This window comes from Poecile atricapillus, chromosome 3 (assembly GCF_030490865.1).
Source record: "Poecile atricapillus isolate bPoeAtr1 chromosome 3, bPoeAtr1.hap1, whole genome shotgun sequence".
NCBI classification, from domain to species: Eukaryota; Metazoa; Chordata; class Aves; order Passeriformes; family Paridae; genus Poecile; species Poecile atricapillus.
Window position 1 is genome coordinate 106935269 of NC_081251.1, and position 17910 is coordinate 106953178.

Below are 17910 nucleotides of genomic sequence, written 5' to 3' on the forward strand. Positions count from 1 at the left end.
CAGCCAATATGCCAAAGTCTTTGCACCATGTGTGCGTGCCCATTGTGGTTGTTTGGTTTGTGGCTTAGTTTTGTTTGGCTTTGTTTTTAAACAGAGATTCTCTGTACCCTGGGCCATGTAACAGCTGTCAGAAGAAAACCCTCCAAAAGTGGTGCTCAGGTGGTGGATGAGTTCAGATCTTCCAGGGTCCCTCAGCTCTGGGGGTGCCACTATGAGGCCACTGTGCCCCTCTGGTCAGTGATGGAGCCCTGAACTCCTGTGGGCACCAGAGCACCAACCTCAGATGTGACCGTGCACACACACCAGAGGAGGCCTGAACTCCCAGAGTCCCCCACCAAACCTATAGTACCTGCTCATACTATTGACCTATTTAGGGAAAACAAGGGAAAAAGAACTTTCTATTCACAATTTTTATTAATATTTGACTCATTAATAGTTCACAAAGATTATTAATACATATTACATGCAAGCTATAGATCATTTGTCTCTCTTTATAGGCAGCAGGCACATGAGTACAGGATGTGTTATTGCATCCTAACTACCTATTAAAACCATGTTGAAGGTTGTAGAAATCAATTAATGATTAATTACCCAACTTCAATTTAAAAACCAACTAAGCTGTTGAGAAATTAAAAATAAGCAATAAAAAAATTAAACCACTTCCACAGAAGGTAAAATTTCTCCTTTAGAAAGAAAGTTTTCACCACAGCAAAAAGAAAATTTGGATTATAAGTAGAATTTATAGACTAGTTTCTTCATGACATTTAATATCCATGCAGTATTACATGACTGAAGTTTAGAAATGAACAGTGAAAAATTATATTTGGGACATTAGCATTAGGAATAAAAAATTCCACAACCCTGTATTAATTTTCTAAACTACAATTTTAATAGTTCTCGCTCATATTTGTATCTTTATATTTTTAAAAATCTATTATAAATTTCTCAAATACTTTAAAAAATAACTTTTGATCCTTTTAATTCTATTTTAGTATTTTTTGGTAATGTTTTACCTTATTTCTAAAAAATCTCTTATGATTACTCCCTTGGACCAAAATGCAGTTTTACAAAACTGTTTCAATTCTAGCATTTCTAGGTTTCAACCTGGCCATTGTATAGTTAATATTTCTTTCATAGTCTTGTGCATTTTAAATGTTCATTAAATCACACAGACGTAGCTACAAGAGACATGACTTGGTAACAACAACTGTAAGTAAATGCATAAGATAAAACACCTGTATTAGACATAGAGAGGATGATAAAAAGAAATTTTCAATGATTTGTGAAGTTTAAGTGTAAAAACTTACCTAAAAATATTCATCAGTTTCTACAGATGGCAATGAAGTAAAAGAAAATCCCATCCAAAATACAGTTAAAGAACACAGCCAGCTGTTAACAGAGAATAATTCATTTTAAAATATTTTTTAAAAAATAAAGAGAGAATTCTGGCAGATTACCCTTCAAAACTACTAGTTGCCTTAAAAAATAATACTTAATCCCCAGAAAATGGAGATTAAAACATCTTAATATTTCAGGTTTTTTTAATTAACAATTTCCACGTAATTCAGTATCTTCTGAGTGCAAAAATTGCAAAGTGTGTTTTAAGAGTCAGCCAAGAGCCCGATTCACATGCACACTAAATTTCCATTACTTCATTTGCACATGTTTCCATTTGTGCAGCTTTTTTGCTTACAGTGCTACATAAAAGACTCATACTAATTAAACATTGGGGAGCATTAAAGATTATTTTTTAAAATTGCATTTAAATTTTTCCTTGGAAAACATTAAAGCTTAATAAGTAGAAACAAAATTTAAGAAGGAAATACTAGAACTATTAAGTTTTATTGACTTTAAAAATTACACCACATTCATAAAAGGCAACACTTTAGTTAAATCAGCACAGACAACAACTGAGTCCATCTTGGACTAATTATACTGGGATTGAAAATAAACTGATAAACATGCTTCTGACAAACTAAAGAATTTACACATGGCTTTGTATCAAAACAAATCTTTCAACACAAAGCAACAAGGTTTGCTGTTCTCTCCAACAGCAAATAATTCCAGGAGCACAAGTTTGGGCAAAAAAGGACCAAGAATAAGACGAGTCTTACCTACAGAAGGAAGTTTGAAAGTTTCAAGTTAAGCTTTTAACTGAAATCTGCTGTGCTGACACAGACAAATCAGTTTACAGCCTGCTAACATTGATTTAGCTGAAAATTGATAAGAAATCAATTTGCACTGAACCAATTATGGTCAGTGGAAATTACCTTATGTGGGTCCTTATCAGGTTTTGTGTATATTTAAATCTTAAACAATCTTAAATAGCGTAAAGTAAGCCTGCACAACGTCCGGGTGCAGAAAAGGTTAAGAGTCACCAGGGTAAAGCATTTTAGGACACTCTGGAAAACTCTGTGTTAAACCAGCTCCCTTCTCCTTACCAAGCTTTTCTATATTTCACAGCAAGCCAGCCCTCAGCCCTGCTTGCAGCTATTTGGCTTTCAAAATCGTCCACAGAAGTCAACTTGGGTACAGTCTCCATTCGTATTAAAAACGTACGGTTACTATCCGATATAAATCAGTATTGCTCGATAATTTAAATAAAGCCGGTACGACTGTAGCTCCTGCACTCTGAAGTTTGCCGTGCTGCAGAAGCTGTCAGGTGCTCAAAGACTCCTTCAGGCTCACGTTCTGAGCTGTGGCGTGAGCACGACCTGCAGCAGGACTCGCTAAAACAAGAACACTTTGCACCACAAACATCAATATTTACATTTTACACCCCCTGCCCTAAAGGACTACCCTGTTCTGTCACGGGACCGAAGAAGAAATTGCCTCAGTATAAATGCGCCTTAGATTGTTTTTAAAAAATAATACTACCTTTGATAAGGACTAGAATAAGATTTAAAACTAATCCTACAGATGAATACCAGGACAAGTGATATCTTTACTGAACAACTAACAGGGAATCCTATCAGGATCTGAGGGAAAAGAAAAATCATCTGTGCTATCCAAGACCTTCTTTTACACCCTAACAACACAGCTTATGAAGCTCTATTCTGCTGATGTATTTATGCCAGTAGCAGCCTCCCTTACAGCCCGACCAAAGGAATTTACTTCACTCAGCAATCCGAAATACAAGTAAACGAGCAGCTTTATTTTTGTAGAAGTGATCGCTAGTTTAGCCACGCAGTTCTACCAGCGGAATAGCACAGTGTAAGCTCTCAGCTTTCCCTGAAAATAAAAAGGAAAGGACCAAGCAACAGGATGGCAGGATTTCATGAAGTGTGGAGCACCCCAGGGCAACGAGCCGGCAGCTCCCCAGAGGAGGCCGGGCAGGAGGGAAATGAGCGGGAAACGCGAGGGGAACGCTCTGCCCGCCCCGGGCTCGCGCCTCCGGGGGCGGGCGGCTCCGGGATGCCCCGGGGGGACGCCCTGCCGGGCATGGCAGGGCAGGGCCCGGCCGCACAGTCGCACCCACCGAGCGCTCCGAGTTCCCGGGGCGGGAGCGGCGCCACCGCCGCCACCGGGGCCTGTCCCACGCGTCACCGCAGCAACCGCGCGCACCGCCCCCCGCGCCTGCGCCGCCGCAGCCGCCCGCCCGCCCATCGCGCACGCGCGCCCGGGGGAGCCCGCGCTTGCCGCAGCCCCCTCCCCTCCCTGCCGTGCGCACGCGCAGCGAAGAGAGCCGCGCGTCGCCCCCTAACGGCCTAACCCCTCCGGCGCCGCACTGTTCTTCAACGAATGGGGCGCGGCGGGAGCGGCAACCGCCAATGGCGTGCGGGGGCGTGGCGCGCCTCCCCTGAGGTACGCTGGGAGTTGTAGTTCTCTCCGGCAGACGAGCGGCGCGGGCCGGTGGCGACCACGACTACAGGCCCCAGGCGGCCACGCGCGGCCGCGGGCCCCGCCCCCTCACGGCACCTCGGCGCAGCGCTGCCACGGCCGCAGTCGCGCCGCAGAGGTGACCTCAAGCAGTATCAGGGCTCGCCGCTCCCGCAGACATGGTCGGTACCGGGCCCGCCGCAGTACCGCGCCCCTCGGGTTCCTTCGGTTCGGGGCAGGGAGCTCCGGCAGGTGGAGGTGACTCCGAAATGGCTTCGCCCTCCCCGCCTGGCCGCGGTGCCCCCGGGTGGGCCCGGCGAGTGAGGGGCAGGGGTGACCTGGAGGTGGTCGTGGCACCCAGAGGAGCCGGGCCTGGCGGCGCCCCAGGGCTCGCCGCAGCCCCCTCGGAGCCGCGCCGGGGTGACCTTCCAGGCGGGGACGTGGGGTCGGTGCCGGCCTGGCGGCGGCTCTGCTCCCCCTCTCCCCAGGGACGTGTGTGGGAGGGCGGGATGTGCCCCCGTCGGAAGGCAGCGAGCCTCCTTGTGCTGGGGCTGGCACTCCGGAGGGGTGATCGCGCCTTTTCCCGAATCCGCCGCTGCCGAGATTGCCTTCGGGAGATGGGGGCTGTCCGCGCCTTCGTTCACGAGGCGTGAAAGGTTTTGGTGCGGTTCCTTGTTAGCTCAAGGGAAAGTGCTTGTGAAATGTCTGTATTGGTTCATCCCTGTTTGCTGTGGGAAATCCAGTTGTTTGTTCAAACTCTCTAGATTGTCAGGGAGTCCTTCTGGTTCTGCACAGAGGTTACAGAGGTGAACTGCAGTGCTTTGCTTTCCTGCAGCATGTGTACATATACAAACCTGCACAGAGACCTTGCTTTCCTTTCTAGGCATGAAAACGTCTCTGTTTTTCTGGACTCAATACGCTGTTATTCAAACCTTCACTTTCAGTATTTTGGAATAGAAGAGATGCTTCCATGCTCTGAAATGTGGTTTATTTCAGCTGTACCCTAAAAAAACCAAAAATCTGTAAACTTTATCCTGCTTTTTCACTCTTTCTATTGAAAATGTGGATTTGCAGGAGTGACAACATGACAGCAAGTTCTAGTTTGTATTTGAACTCTCAAAGCGTTGGCTGACATGGATGGGCTGGTCTCACAGAGAACTGCTGGTTATAACTTTGATGTCCAGACTTTTCAGAATGTCGCTGTTTTTTATCTTGTCTTTGCTGTTCAGATTATGCATGTGGTGTTGCGCAGAGGCTTTAAATTTCTGAAATAAAACCATCTATCAATGCAACCACCGTTAGCTCAATGAAATGGAAAAAGTTTTACAGGGCGCCTGTGTCAAGGTCGTATCTTAAGGAAGGAATGCCTTTGGAATTGCTTTGGTCTCTGAACTGCAGCACTGGTGTTGTTCTTCAGGTGTACAGCTACCTTGCTGAGACTTTCTACTGCATTTCCCAACATGTTTATTGTCACCCCATCTCTGCTTTAAAGAAGGGAGAACAAAGGGAAAGTTTCTTGGGCAGACTCTAGACTTTGGAAGAGATAAAGATGTATTGTAATGATTAAATAATTCTTGTAAAGCAAGATGAGAATAGCTTAGTTGGCTGTAATATTCATTAATGATGTTAAGCTGATGGTTATAGATGAGCTTATCAGCAATAATCTTTACAGAGATCTCTCATAACTGCAATTAGCAATGCAAAGTCTATCACTTGTGTAGTCAGGATGTTCTGTCACAATGTTTGATAGGTTGTGAGTTATCTTTTACTTACCTTTGTAACCTGAATTAGTTTTGCAGTGCAGTGCTGTTTGCAGGTATGGCAGTAATGTTTTAGGTCTGCTGATATCAGCTCTAATCACAGACCTATCTGAGGCACTGAGTTCTTAAATCAAAGTGTGTGGTGAGGACATTAAGACCTCAGCTCCCTCACTTGATATTGGAGGCTATCTGTGATAGTTTAGAAGGGGGAGAGATCCTACATTTGCTGGATTAGATGAAGAAGGTTACCTGGGGATGCAATGTTCAGTGGTTGGGGTTTTTTTTTCTCATCCTTTTTATCATTTCTTTTGCTACTCTTTTACTTTCCTAAAGCTTTTTAACTGTACATGGGTTGAATGGGGAGTGGGGATGGCTTTGGAACAAAATAGTTCAGCTAGTTGTTGCTTAATTTGTCCTCTAGTTTCTGTATACCTGAGAGTGAATAAAGGTCACCCCTGCAGTTACCACAGCATGAAAGTCCTGCAGGAGCCAAGTCACGGGTTAAAGCGCCTGGACATGAATGTCTGGAACCTACAACTTCTCTTGGGGAGCTTCTCATTTCTCTAAAAGTAGCCTCAGACACTCAGTGAGACCAATTTTAATATGAGAGATAAAGTTTTTTTTGGTGAGAGTTATCCACATTTTGTAAGAAGCATAACATTTTTGGTTTTTTAATCCAGTTTCTGGATTTAAGAGAGACCATGAAAGTTTTTTTGATACTACGTGCTCACGATTGGTGCAGGGGTAAAAGGGTCTGGGGAATTCACTGAATCCAATGTGCTGAAGGTTTGGAAAGGAAAAACAGGTAGGCAGAACTCCTCACCTTATTTTAGCTTATGTGTTTTTCTCCTCTAGCACCAAATGGGGAACAACAGGAAGGATGGTAGTAAGAAAACATAATTATGTTGAGAAAGTGAAGCTGAGTCATGACTGAAGGTTTGGGGTTTCTTTTAGAGGCTAAAATTAAAAAATAATAAATAGTCTTGTTTCTTACCTTTTTTATCTTCTACTCCTTCCCTCTCCTGTTATTATGCTGAATACTCAGCATAATGCTAGTGGATAGGTTGGCATTTTTTATGTTTCAATCAGACTGGCTTATAAAGTTCGTAGAATAGAAAAAAAAAATCTATTTTCCTTTCCCCCTTTTGTGACACTACTTTAGAATAAAGAGCCTTGAAATCTTTCTTCTATTCACTGAAAGTTCAGAAATCAATTCACACTTGATTTCAGATACACTGTAATGTAAAGAAAACATGTTTTGCTGCTACCTGTGTGAGTTCTGGATTAGCTTAGCACAGAATCGCTTTTTATATGATGAGGATTTTGCCAGGCCAAGGTTTTGCAGCGCTGTAACTTTCCAGTACTTATTTTACTATGTCGTATGGTTAGCAGCCTTAAAGGAGTGTTCATTGTTCCATTTATACAAATAAAATGTAGATTCTTCTTGGAAACACGCTGGAAAGTTGGCTTTAAAATTTGATACGCGTCTTAATCCATGTTGTCCATCATCATTCAGACATTATGGTACATTTCCCAGCTCAAGAGTAAAATACAAGAACTATTTTGGGATTTAAAGCAGTAAGAGTTGATTGTCTGCTCTCCTTCCCCTCATAGCAGAGTTTCTATGAAGTTAGGGGGTGTGTGACTTATAGTAGGACAAGTTCAAAAGAGAATAATGCACTTCAACACCGTGTAACGGGTAATTGGGTAACGAGATATTTAAAGAGTCATCCCCACAATGAAGGCCAGGTCTAAATCTGCAAGTTCAGTAGTTTTAACTTCATCATTTTTTCTCTGATTTTATCTACTATGTGATAAAACAGGGTAGGTGGCCTAATTTTTTTTAATTATCTAACACTAGTGTGATGCAACTGTGCTTGTCTGGTCACTTCTGCAGAGAGAATACACTGGAAGCCCCACATGGTTTTCCTATAAATATCAGTGACAGGAATGCTGGTTGGGAAGGATCTGTAGAGGTCATAGAGTCTGCCCTCTTTCTTGGCCTGTCTGGAAGTTGTCAGTCCAGTCTGATGGTGAGGCTTTTGCCACTGATAGATCATGTCATAGGTGTTTAGGTCTGGGCCTTGAAAACTGCCAGGAATGAAGATTATACAGACAGACCCTCTGGGTACCCTGTTCTGCTGCAGCAGTACCACATAATCAAGAGTATTTCTCTTCATTTCTATCTGTTGCTACTGTTTGCTACTGTTGAGAGGTGTTGGAGGGCAGTGTTATTTTTCTAACATCCTGTCAAAGGTGGTGGTCTTCTGTTAGATCCCCCTTATCCTCTCCCTTTCCAGACTATGTCCAGCACCCTCAGCCTCATCTTGCAGACCATGAACTCAGGTTTCCAGAAATTGATTCAGTATTTCATCTGCAATATCACCACCACTGAGTGCAAGACCTGTCTTTGCTGAGCATCTGACACTTTTCATAATGTGGCCCAGAATACAATTAAATCACTTCTTTCACATTCACTTATGCCTGGTCTGTATCTCAAATGATCATCTTTTGATTTTCTGAAAAAGTGGGCTTGGCATTCCAGCAGGCTGGTCAATCTGCTTGTTCCTGTCCAGGCACAATCTGCCCCAGCCCAGTTGCCTCTAACCAAATAACGGGTTTACAAGATACTGGGTTATGAATGTCCTTAACACGTGGCCCATTTTGATAGAATGCTTTGGGTTTGAACAAACTGTTAAAGGTCATTGGAACACTCCCCTGCATTTGACAGGGACATCTTCAACAAGACCAGAGACCTCTCCAATTTGACCTTGAATATTTCCAGGGCTGGGGCAGCCACCACTTACCTGGACAATCTGCACCGGTGTTTCACCATCCTTATTGTATAAGTATTTATTTCCTATCTAGGTCTGTCATCCTTCAGTTTAAAACTATTGCCCCTTGTCATTTCAGAATGGGCCCTACTAAAAAGTTTGTCCTAGTCTTTTTCATAAGTCCCCTTGGAGTATTGAAAATCCCCCCTGGTACCTTCTCTTCTCCAGGCTGAACAACCCGAACTCTCACAGCCTTTAATTTTCAATGCTGAATAACCTCTGGATTTCACCCGGTCCTGGTTCTGCTTAACAAAGTGGCATTTTACTACAGGGGAAACCATTTTTCCCCTCTTATTTGCAATATAGTAACATTTTGGCAGTCTTTTCCCAGTCTTTTGTAGTTTTGGGTCAGTTTGACAATAGACAGTTGTATTATGGATAGTAGTATCTGTATTTGTTCATAATGTAGCTTTTGTCTGTGGATTAGTTAAATTTGCTGCCTAACAGTTTAGTGAGGCAGTAAAGTCCACTAGGTTCTTTGGTTTCTGGCATTCAGTAAGTCTTTGGTTGCAAATAAGCATTCAAAAAGCTTAATGGGAACAGCCCTCAAAATTCAAATAATCTGAAAAGCAGCCAAGTGTCACAGCTTGTAAAACTTCTGTAGTAAATTTCAAGTATGAATGGGTGGGGTGTATTATATTATATTGTCTTATGTTAATAAGGCAATGTTGTTAAAGGGAATGCGAAATTTTCCAAAGACATCGTTATTCCTGGCATTTTGCAAGTTTTCCAGGAGCAGTTCTTAAGGATCTTTTTGCAATTGTGGTCTGTTTCTGTACAAGCAAGCAGAGAAATTGCTGGTGGTTCTAGCAGAACCAGAAGTGTGATCCCAGGAGCTGGGGCTGATCTGCCTTCAGGCACACACTTTCATCCAGGTCAAATAATCATAACGTTGTTGCCACAGTACCTTAATTTTGAACTGGTGTGAGGCTGAGGTGTGGAGCTGTGGGTAAGGCTGTGTCATTTCCTTGCAGGCTGAACCTGTCAGAGTGCTGGTGACTGGAGCTGCTGGGCAGATTGCTTACTCCCTCCTCTACAGCATTGCCAAGGGCGATGTCTTCGGCAAAGACCAGGTAACTCTCGCGCTGAATTGCGCAGGAATGAATGAATGTCAGAACTGTAGTGCCTGAGACTGGTTTCCTCATAGACACTCAGAATGGTTTACCAATATGCAAGTAATTTCTTCTTTAAGTGGGGAGTTGTGCTCTGTTATGCAAGCTGTCAGTTGCTGGCTGTGCTGAAGTTGTTTTCTGCAAATGGATTTTAAATCTTGCTTGAGGTAACAGCTGAGTACAAGATAAATTCATTTTCAAGATAGATTGTGCCCAGCTTGCACTAAACCTTTTCTTTCTTTCCAGCCTCTTATTCTTGTGCTGCTGGACATCACTCCCATGATGACTGTACTGGAAGGTGTGGTGATGGAGCTGCAGGACTGTGCTCTGCCGCTGCTCAGAGGTGGCCAAAACAATTTTTTCTTATACATACAAGATGCAGCAGTGCAGTTCTTGCATTTATGAGTCCCTGTAGCTGGCAGGAAGTTAGGCAGAAGAAAATCTTAGATGATCCTTCCTTGGTTTTGTATTTTGTGGAATATAATCAGTTTAACTTAGCCTATAAGATAGGAAAGATGACATCAAATAGGTTTTGTGAACGGAATTGGCAATGAAGGTACCTGGGTTTATATCATCTAATCCTGGGCTTTCAGCCCGGATGAGAAATTGTCAGATACTTGTGCATATGTGCATTGTATTCTGGCCCAGCTGTGAAATATATATATATATATAAAATATCACTGCTATATTATGTATATAATATTTATTGCTAAATTTTAAAAAACCTAATTTAGTCTTAAAAATATCATCTGTGCAAAGACACAAAATAAAAAATCACTCCTCAAGCCATGTAAACAAGCAGAATTCTAATAGTTTAAACAAGCAGAAGAAAGGGAGCAAGTAGGTGTTAGTGTAATTGCTATAACATATGACAAAAATAGCATGTAGGTACCAGCTCTTGTACAAATCAAACCTTCTCTGCTTTGAATTGTTAAAGGGGAAGCAAAACTTCACTTGCGTTGGTTCTGCCACTGAAATTTTATTGCAAAAGTGAAGAAAAGCATATGTACTTATATACACATTCTTAGAGGCAAATAAAATGTATCTTTTACATAGTTTTCTCCTGTGTTTTCCACTTTAGATAAGTATTTGCATATAAAACCCATTTACAGGCAAGTATTTAACCTGTGGAGGTAGAGCCAAATAACTATACTTGTGTTTTTGGAAGGGGAAGGTGGTGATATTGTCAGATTAGATTATATGCTATTTATGCACAAAAGAATATTCCCGTTAGCACTATGCCATGAGTATTTATCTTGCTGAATTCTTTTCCCCCTTTCCTTCTTTTTAGAGGTCATTCCAACAGACAAGGAGGAAGTTGCATTCAAAGACCTTGACATAGCAATTCTGGTTGGCTCCATGCCAAGGCGAGAGGGCATGGAGAGGAAGGATTTACTCAAAGCAAATGTGAAAATTTTCAAGTCTCAGGGTGCAGCTTTGGACAAGTATGCCAAAAAGACTGTCAAGGTGAATATAGGAACTGAATTTAAAATATTAATTCTCTGTTATGTAAAGATCTGGATACATTGTAGAAGAATATTGCACAAGCAGGAGCCTGTTCAGTGCACACATTCCTTTACTTATGCCCTGGAAAACAGACCACAGTCAAGGGTAGATAAGAAACAGAATATTAAATAGGTGGATGATTTAGTCATTCATTTGTTTGGTGAAAAAGGTGAGTCTTACATTGTATTGCTGTATTCCATACATATTCTGAACTGATTACCACCAATTTGAAAAGCAACCCCATAAAAATGTATCTAAAAAAAATAAGCAGTCTTTTGCTTGTTATCTCTCTTCTCTGGGAGAACTGAATTAACTACATGCAGCTGCCTACTTCATATCCATCTGTGTCCTTTAACATAATGACCCTTAACTTCAGTATCAATATGGAATTACAGTTGCACAAAAATCAGCTTTATTTAGGTTGTTTGCATCTTATTATTTGGAGCATTAGAAGATTTTAATTGTTCTCTCTCAGATTCCTTCAGCACAGTTAATGGGATCATGTGGCTGCTCTCCCACTGCTCTTAATCTCAGACCCAGACTCCAACTGTGCTTTGTAACTGACTTTTTAATGTCTGCTGATGAACTTCCTACTGCTTCTAAAGACGTGTTTGCTTCTTTATCCAGTTGGAATAAAAACTATCAATATAACTATTGCAGAGTAGTGAAGAAATTCCTGAACTCCCTTTCAAAAGGGGAAATACAAAGGGAGGTTTGCAGATCAGCTTGCGTGATTTAGAGTATATGGAGTTTGACATAAGTCATTTGAGGCACAAATGAAGGATGAATAAAAATCAGTTTTGCATAGTAATAAATTGATCTAAGTTGAGGCAGTATTTTATTTCTGACTGCCTATGAACATTGAGATAAGTAACTGTTCTGGCTTTCTTAATTATAAAGCAATTACATAAAGCAGTGGCAGCCAGTCCAGAAAATGTTTCCAAGTGGTTGGTTAAAAGTGTGCACGTCTGTCTTTCCCTATATCTGGTAGCATTAGGTTTGAAGCCAGGCCATAGGTCAGTGTACTGATCTCCCTTGAAGTCTTGTTCCCTTTCACATTGGATTTCAAGTTAAAGAAAATACCTACCTGGAAAATATTTTTATGTGCAATATATAGATTGGGTGTCTATGAATGACACACTTAAAAAATAATCTAGTTGAAGATAACCAAGAGATTAGAAAACTTAACTTTTAGGTACCTTCTTTGAAGGCCAAACAATGTATTTCACTGGAGGGAGATGTTTTGCAGAAATACCTACTTCATCTTTCCTTTCTTTTAATTTTTAGGTTGTGGTTGTTGGGAATCCAGCGAATACCAACTGCCTGATTGCATCAAAGTCAGCTCCATCCATACCAAAGGAAAACTTCAGCTGCTTGACTCGTTTGGATCACAACAGAGCCAAATCTCAGGTAAAAAGGACTTATTTTGTTATCTCTGCTAAATACACAGCAATGCTTTCAAAGAAGCCTGTGAATTGAGAAGCTGAAGCCAATGCAATGGACATCTTTAATTTCCAATTAGATTGCTCTGAAACTTGGTGTGACTGCTAATGATGTGAAGAATGTCATCATCTGGGGCAACCACTCCTCCACTCAATATCCTGATGTTAACCATGCAAAGGTAAATGTGAAAGGAAAGGAAGTTGGAGTCTATGAAGCTATAAAAGATGACAGCTGGCTGAAGGGAGACTTTATCCTGGTAAGGATTTAGATTTTACCTCTTTATTTTTTTTTTAATGGTCATTCTGTGCTTGTGCTTTCTGCTCATCTGAAATTGTAAACAATATAACTGATGTAGTGAAGCAGCTCTTTTCTCTCACTAGAATAAGCCATCTTCAGATACCTTGTTGCTATCAGTTATTTGCTCTTTGAAAATTCAAGGCAGGAAAGTCTATGTAATTTCTGCTAGAAAAATCCAACTGGAATGCTAAAAAAGATTCTGTAAAGAGCAAAGATCACAGCTCAGGTGAAACTTGTGTGACACAGAAGCACCACTGCCATTTCACTACAGTGACTTTTTGTAGATGAAGTGGGGTGCTCCGTTTCCTGCTCTCCACCCACCAGAAAAGGCCAAAGGCCAACTACTCATTCCTTGCTCGTGCATGTGCACAGACACACACAGAGTTTCAATTCTAAACACATGGCATCATCAGCATAATTTTGAAAAGGAATCTGAAAAATCTAGAAAATGTCTTAATGTAGGGTAATAATAAATAATAATGTAGCGAGTAAAACAAAATAATGGTATTAATTGATCAAGAGCACAGGCTACCTTAGTGGAATATGAAGGGAAATGGATTACTAAAGCCCTAGATGAATAAAGCTTTAATAAAACTATTAAATTTAAAAACTATTAGCTTGAGTACGTGAGTTAGATTCGGCTATCTTCAAGAATGAAGTTAATTGTATGTATTAAGTATTGTACGATTGAAACCAGCAAGTGTTTCACATTGCTGTTTAGCAGAAGACCTTAATTGACAGTGTGTTGCTTGAGACATCTGTTACTGTTGACATGCACAAAGTCTCCTGGTGGGAAAAGCTTGAGACATCTGCTTGTTATGAGAGAAGTCAGCTAACTGTTAAGCTAAGGAATGAGCCTCTGAAACATTCTGTTACATTTGTGTTGGCAAAACTCTTCTACATTGTATTTCTGGATTGTATGCTATGTGTTTTTTCAGCCTGTGGACCAAGCCATGATTTTGCAGCTTTACAGTTTAGTTATGGTTGGGTTTTTTCCTTAATTGCAGACTGTTCAGCAACGTGGAGCAGCTGTTATTAAGGCCAGGAAGCTGTCCAGCGCTATGTCAGCTGCCAAAGCTATCTGTGATCATGTGAGGGACATCTGGTTTGGCACTCCAGCGGTAAGATGTAGCTATTGATTGCTTGTTTGACTAATGCTTTGATTCCTTGCCCACCTCACTGACCGCAAGTGTATGTGTGTTCAGAGGAAAGAATTTGTCTTTTTCTGGAGTAGGTTGTGTCACAGGAGATAAAGGATATGGAAAGTTATGAAAATTTTGCTTGTTTCCAGCAGTAAAAAGTATATTTATCTCTGACTTTTCTGGTTTCAGGGGGAATTTGTTTCGATGGGAGTCATTTCTGATGGCAATTCTTATGGTGTTCCTGAAGACTTGCTATATTCATTCCCTGTTGTGATCAAGGTAACTAGGCTGTATTTAAATCCATATATCTTTTGCAAGACCTATTAAACTGTCACGTGAGCTCATTAACTGCAGTGTGGGACTGCAGTTGTTGGGATGTGGCGGTTTAGCAGTCTTTCACAGAGAAGACTCTTATTGACCAAGTTAACTTGATCGTCAGCTAAGTGCTGGTAGATGAGTACAGTATGATATGACCAGCTGGTGCTGGTTGCATTCTTTATCTGAAATGAAATTAACTGCTTCCTGATGTGATTTTTAGGGCCATAAGCTTTGTTCTTATGCCACAAAGTTTCTTTCATGCAGACTGAATGAAGCCTGTTCTTACATGGAGGGTTTTTTATTTGTTTGTTTTCAATCAGGACAAGAGCTGGAAGTTTGTTGAGGGTCTTCCTATTAATGATTTCTCTCGTGAGAAGATGGATCTTACTGCTAAGGAGTTAGCTGAAGAGAAGGAGACTGCTGTGGAATTCCTCTCCAGTGCATGACTAGATCGGGAGGAAATACAAAATCATTTAAGAGTGGAAGAATCGAAAAGCCGTCTGTAGGTCTACTACCAAGCACCACTACTGTATCCAAGTCAACTGTCTGTGGCCATTGTGCATTTTAAAGTTCATATGCTTACTGGTACTGTCGTGCCTCTTGAGTTATTAGCAAAATATTATTAAAGAAGTAAAACTAGTTTGTTGACCAAACTTTTTGTCTGTTCAATACTAGTTGCTTTCTGTGTATGGTACAGGATAATAGTTTGCCTTGGCCTTGGCTTACTAACGCACAATCTGAGTTTTGATTAGAATGCGGCACTACTGGAACACGTCCTAGTCCGTGATCACTTCAGCATCCTCTGTCTCAACTGAAAATGAAACTAGAATGCCAGTAACTCTCCTTGAACCGGTAGTTCAGTGACCCAAGTCTATCACTGGACAGACTTCAAGTAAATACAGTTCACTCTGGTTATGCTTACAATGTTTGTCAATAGAAATATTAAAAGTTGTTCAATCAGATGTTGGCTAAGAGTAGTCTGTTGCACTTTATTTGCATGTTTTAGTTATGTAACTAACACAGTGTGATAGTACGAGATAAAAAGCCCTGAAAGCCTATTTTAGGAAACTGAGGGAAACAAAGCTTTAAACATTACTAGCTTTCGTAATCACTAACATTTCCCTTTGTCTGAGTTGGTGTCTGTCCTGTTCTAATAGAAGTTTCTGCCTTGTACTAAAGTAAACCTTGGTCTGTCCTATCTGGAGTCATCTCATTTTTCTTTTTCGGTTTGTTTTCATTTAATGAGGATTTGAAAAACAGAACTTCTTTGACCAGAAAAGGAGAGGTTAAACTGAATTAGAAGCAAATTGAACAGTTTCTTCGAGGACTTACCAGCCAGAATATAAAATAAATCAGCAAACATCAGTAAGCTTATCCATAAAAATAAGTCTGCTCTCAGTATATTACTGTACCTATTATGTACAGTGACAGTGATGCAGCAGAGACTTACACACAGAGGTGAAAGGGGGGAGAAGCATTTCAGAAAATGGGAATGTGCTGCAGCACAGGGCACAGTGAGTGAACACTATGAATGCTTATGAAGCAGCTGTTGCAAGCATTTATTCATTTCTGCAGTCTTAAAAATAGACAGGAAGTATTTTTCTCACTGTTTTTCTTATTCCTCTGAGCCCCTTAGAGTTAGTTTAGTTTCCACAAGAAAATTTCATACACCTGTCTTTTTATGACAGTTTGGGCACTTCCGCAGAAATTAGGGAGGGAAGAAAAGCTGCCAATGTGTTGACTGCCTTCTGGCAGTTCCATGCAAAGTCAGTAAAATTTCATTTCAACATGAGCTCAGGCATCAAAGGAATTCATTGCAGTAATTGCCATGCTACAATTTATTTTAATTTAAGGTGTTTTTGTAGTGAATATTACAGGAGATGTCTCCAGTGCACGCTGTTACTTGGTATAAAAAGGCTAAGTAAAGGAAAAAGTGCACATCTATGCCTGATAAATATAAGGGATGATAAATGCTGCTAGTGTGCTTTGTGCCATACCTCCTGTAGCATCACCACGTAGGGAATCAGCTTTAAGAAGGAAAATCTGGAAGATCTGGCTCTTCAGGGTTTTTTTGATGTCTGTTTTAAAGCAGCCTTTTGCAGGAGACAACTCACTTCTTGTGAAGTAATGCTTCTAACAATGTATCAGAACACTTGCATACTTAATAGACACTTGCATTACTTGATAGAGTAGCTGTCTCCTGATACACTGAACTCAAGTTAACAGTTGCACTGACATTTAACTCTTGGTGCTGAGTGTTAAGCACCGTTTCTGTTCCCTCCACACGTCCATGAACCAGTTCTACAGGAAATCTGTCACCTGCTCATTGTCCAGACACTTTGCTATCCTGCTACTTCACAAACTACCAGGTGGTGGATATTTGTATTGGAGGTGACTCCCCTTTACTGATGAGGTATTTCCAGGACATAAAGACTTTCTGTGCAGGAAAGGATTTCACATCCATTCTTCATTTGCTGATTACTTCACCAAGAGAACAATAGTTACAAGCTCAAGCAGCAACTCCTGAGTGAGTACATACAAGCATTCTTTGAGAAACAAATCATGAGGGGAAATCAGGGCTGGAATTGTCAGATCCACTTCTGGAAGGTTTCTAGATGGAGGAGCTGAGAGCATTAGGGTTCCTGACTGAGTCTGTCAGCAGAAGGGCTCCCAGGGAAGGCTGGAAATTGTTCAGCCCAGCTGGCATGCCTTGTCATGGAGCACCAAATCCCTGTATCCCAAATCCTCCCTTCCTGCTCCTGAAAGCTGCACAAGGCAGGCTTCTAATCTGGTCTCTTTGTGCTTTCTTGACAGCTTTCCATTCCCAGCAAGAATTCTCTTGAGAGGGAGAAGAAATAAAGCTTTTCCAAATGACCAAAACACTGATTCCAAGTTTCTCTCGCATCATCATTCTTCTCCCAGTACAGCTGTTCCTGCCATTTCTTACAGTAGCTCAGGTGAAGTTGGAAACTCCAGATCTCAAACGAATCTAAATCAACACTATGCTCACCACAGAGCTTCACCACTGGATGGAGTTTAAAGGCACCACATTGTATCCAATTAATAGGTTTGAATCTCACTTTCCTCAAGGGAAGGCAGGAGAACTTCTCTGGCAAGTGCTTTCAGAGCACTGGATTTACAAAACAGAGGAAAGAAGTCCTAAATGAGCTTATTAGAATTATTTCCTTTTCTTCTTCCTCCCCTCCCTCCCACCTCCCAACCCCCATTTCCTGCAGTTTGGGGTCTTTTTTACATCTATAGACACATTTTGAATTCCAAGCAGAAAATCCTAGAGGATAGCTACACCTCAGTAGTAATAAAATAGGAATAAAAGTAATAAAATAGGAACTATTTGCAGCTTGAACAGAAGATATTTTAAGTACCACTTTTTTAAAAAATCAAAACATTCCAGCAGCTCTTTAAGTGTCAGCTTTGCATAGTAGCATGATAAAATGCTACTGAATTAGAACAGAGGCTGAGCAGTCAGCTGCTAAAATAAAACTGTAACTGCAGGTAAAGAGAGAATTAAACAGATAGAGATGCAGTCTTCAGCTTAACCACAAATAAACTCATTGTTTTGTTTTTACAGAATCTTTAATTAATTTATAACTAAAAACTTAATTGCACAGATGCTTTCTATTTTCAAGTCTGCTTACCATAATCATCAATGCCAAGACCA

General features: G+C 41.0%; 2 protein-coding genes across 5 annotated transcripts in view; one reads left to right on the forward strand and one right to left on the reverse strand.

Moving 5' to 3' along the window:
• The window catches only part of WDPCP (WD repeat containing planar cell polarity effector), a 147911-nt gene extending 144281 nt beyond the window's left edge, over positions 1-3630 (reverse strand). The window contains exons 1-2 of one of the 4 annotated variants that reach the window (XM_058834204.1): positions 3479-3629; positions 1308-1389 (exon numbers count right to left, since the gene is read on the reverse strand). The gene's annotated coding sequence lies outside the window, so the exon portion shown is untranslated. Of the gene's footprint in view, positions 1-1307; positions 1390-3478 lie in introns of all 4 variants that reach the window. The other 3 variants (XM_058834206.1, XM_058834207.1, XM_058834205.1) reach the window with 3 other exon arrangements.
• Positions 3631-3877: 247 nt separating this feature from the next.
• MDH1 (malate dehydrogenase 1) lies at positions 3878-15193 on the forward strand. Its single transcript, XM_058834209.1, has 9 exons — positions 3878-4001; positions 9388-9486; positions 9772-9868; positions 10817-10992; positions 12319-12441; positions 12554-12730; positions 13779-13892; positions 14103-14192; positions 14552-15193. The coding sequence occupies exons 1-9, from the start codon at positions 3999-4001 to the stop codon at positions 14675-14677; spliced, it is 1005 nt and encodes a 334-aa protein (XP_058690192.1). The 5' UTR covers positions 3878-3998; the 3' UTR covers positions 14678-15193.
• The last annotated feature ends 2717 nt before the right edge of the window (positions 15194-17910 follow it).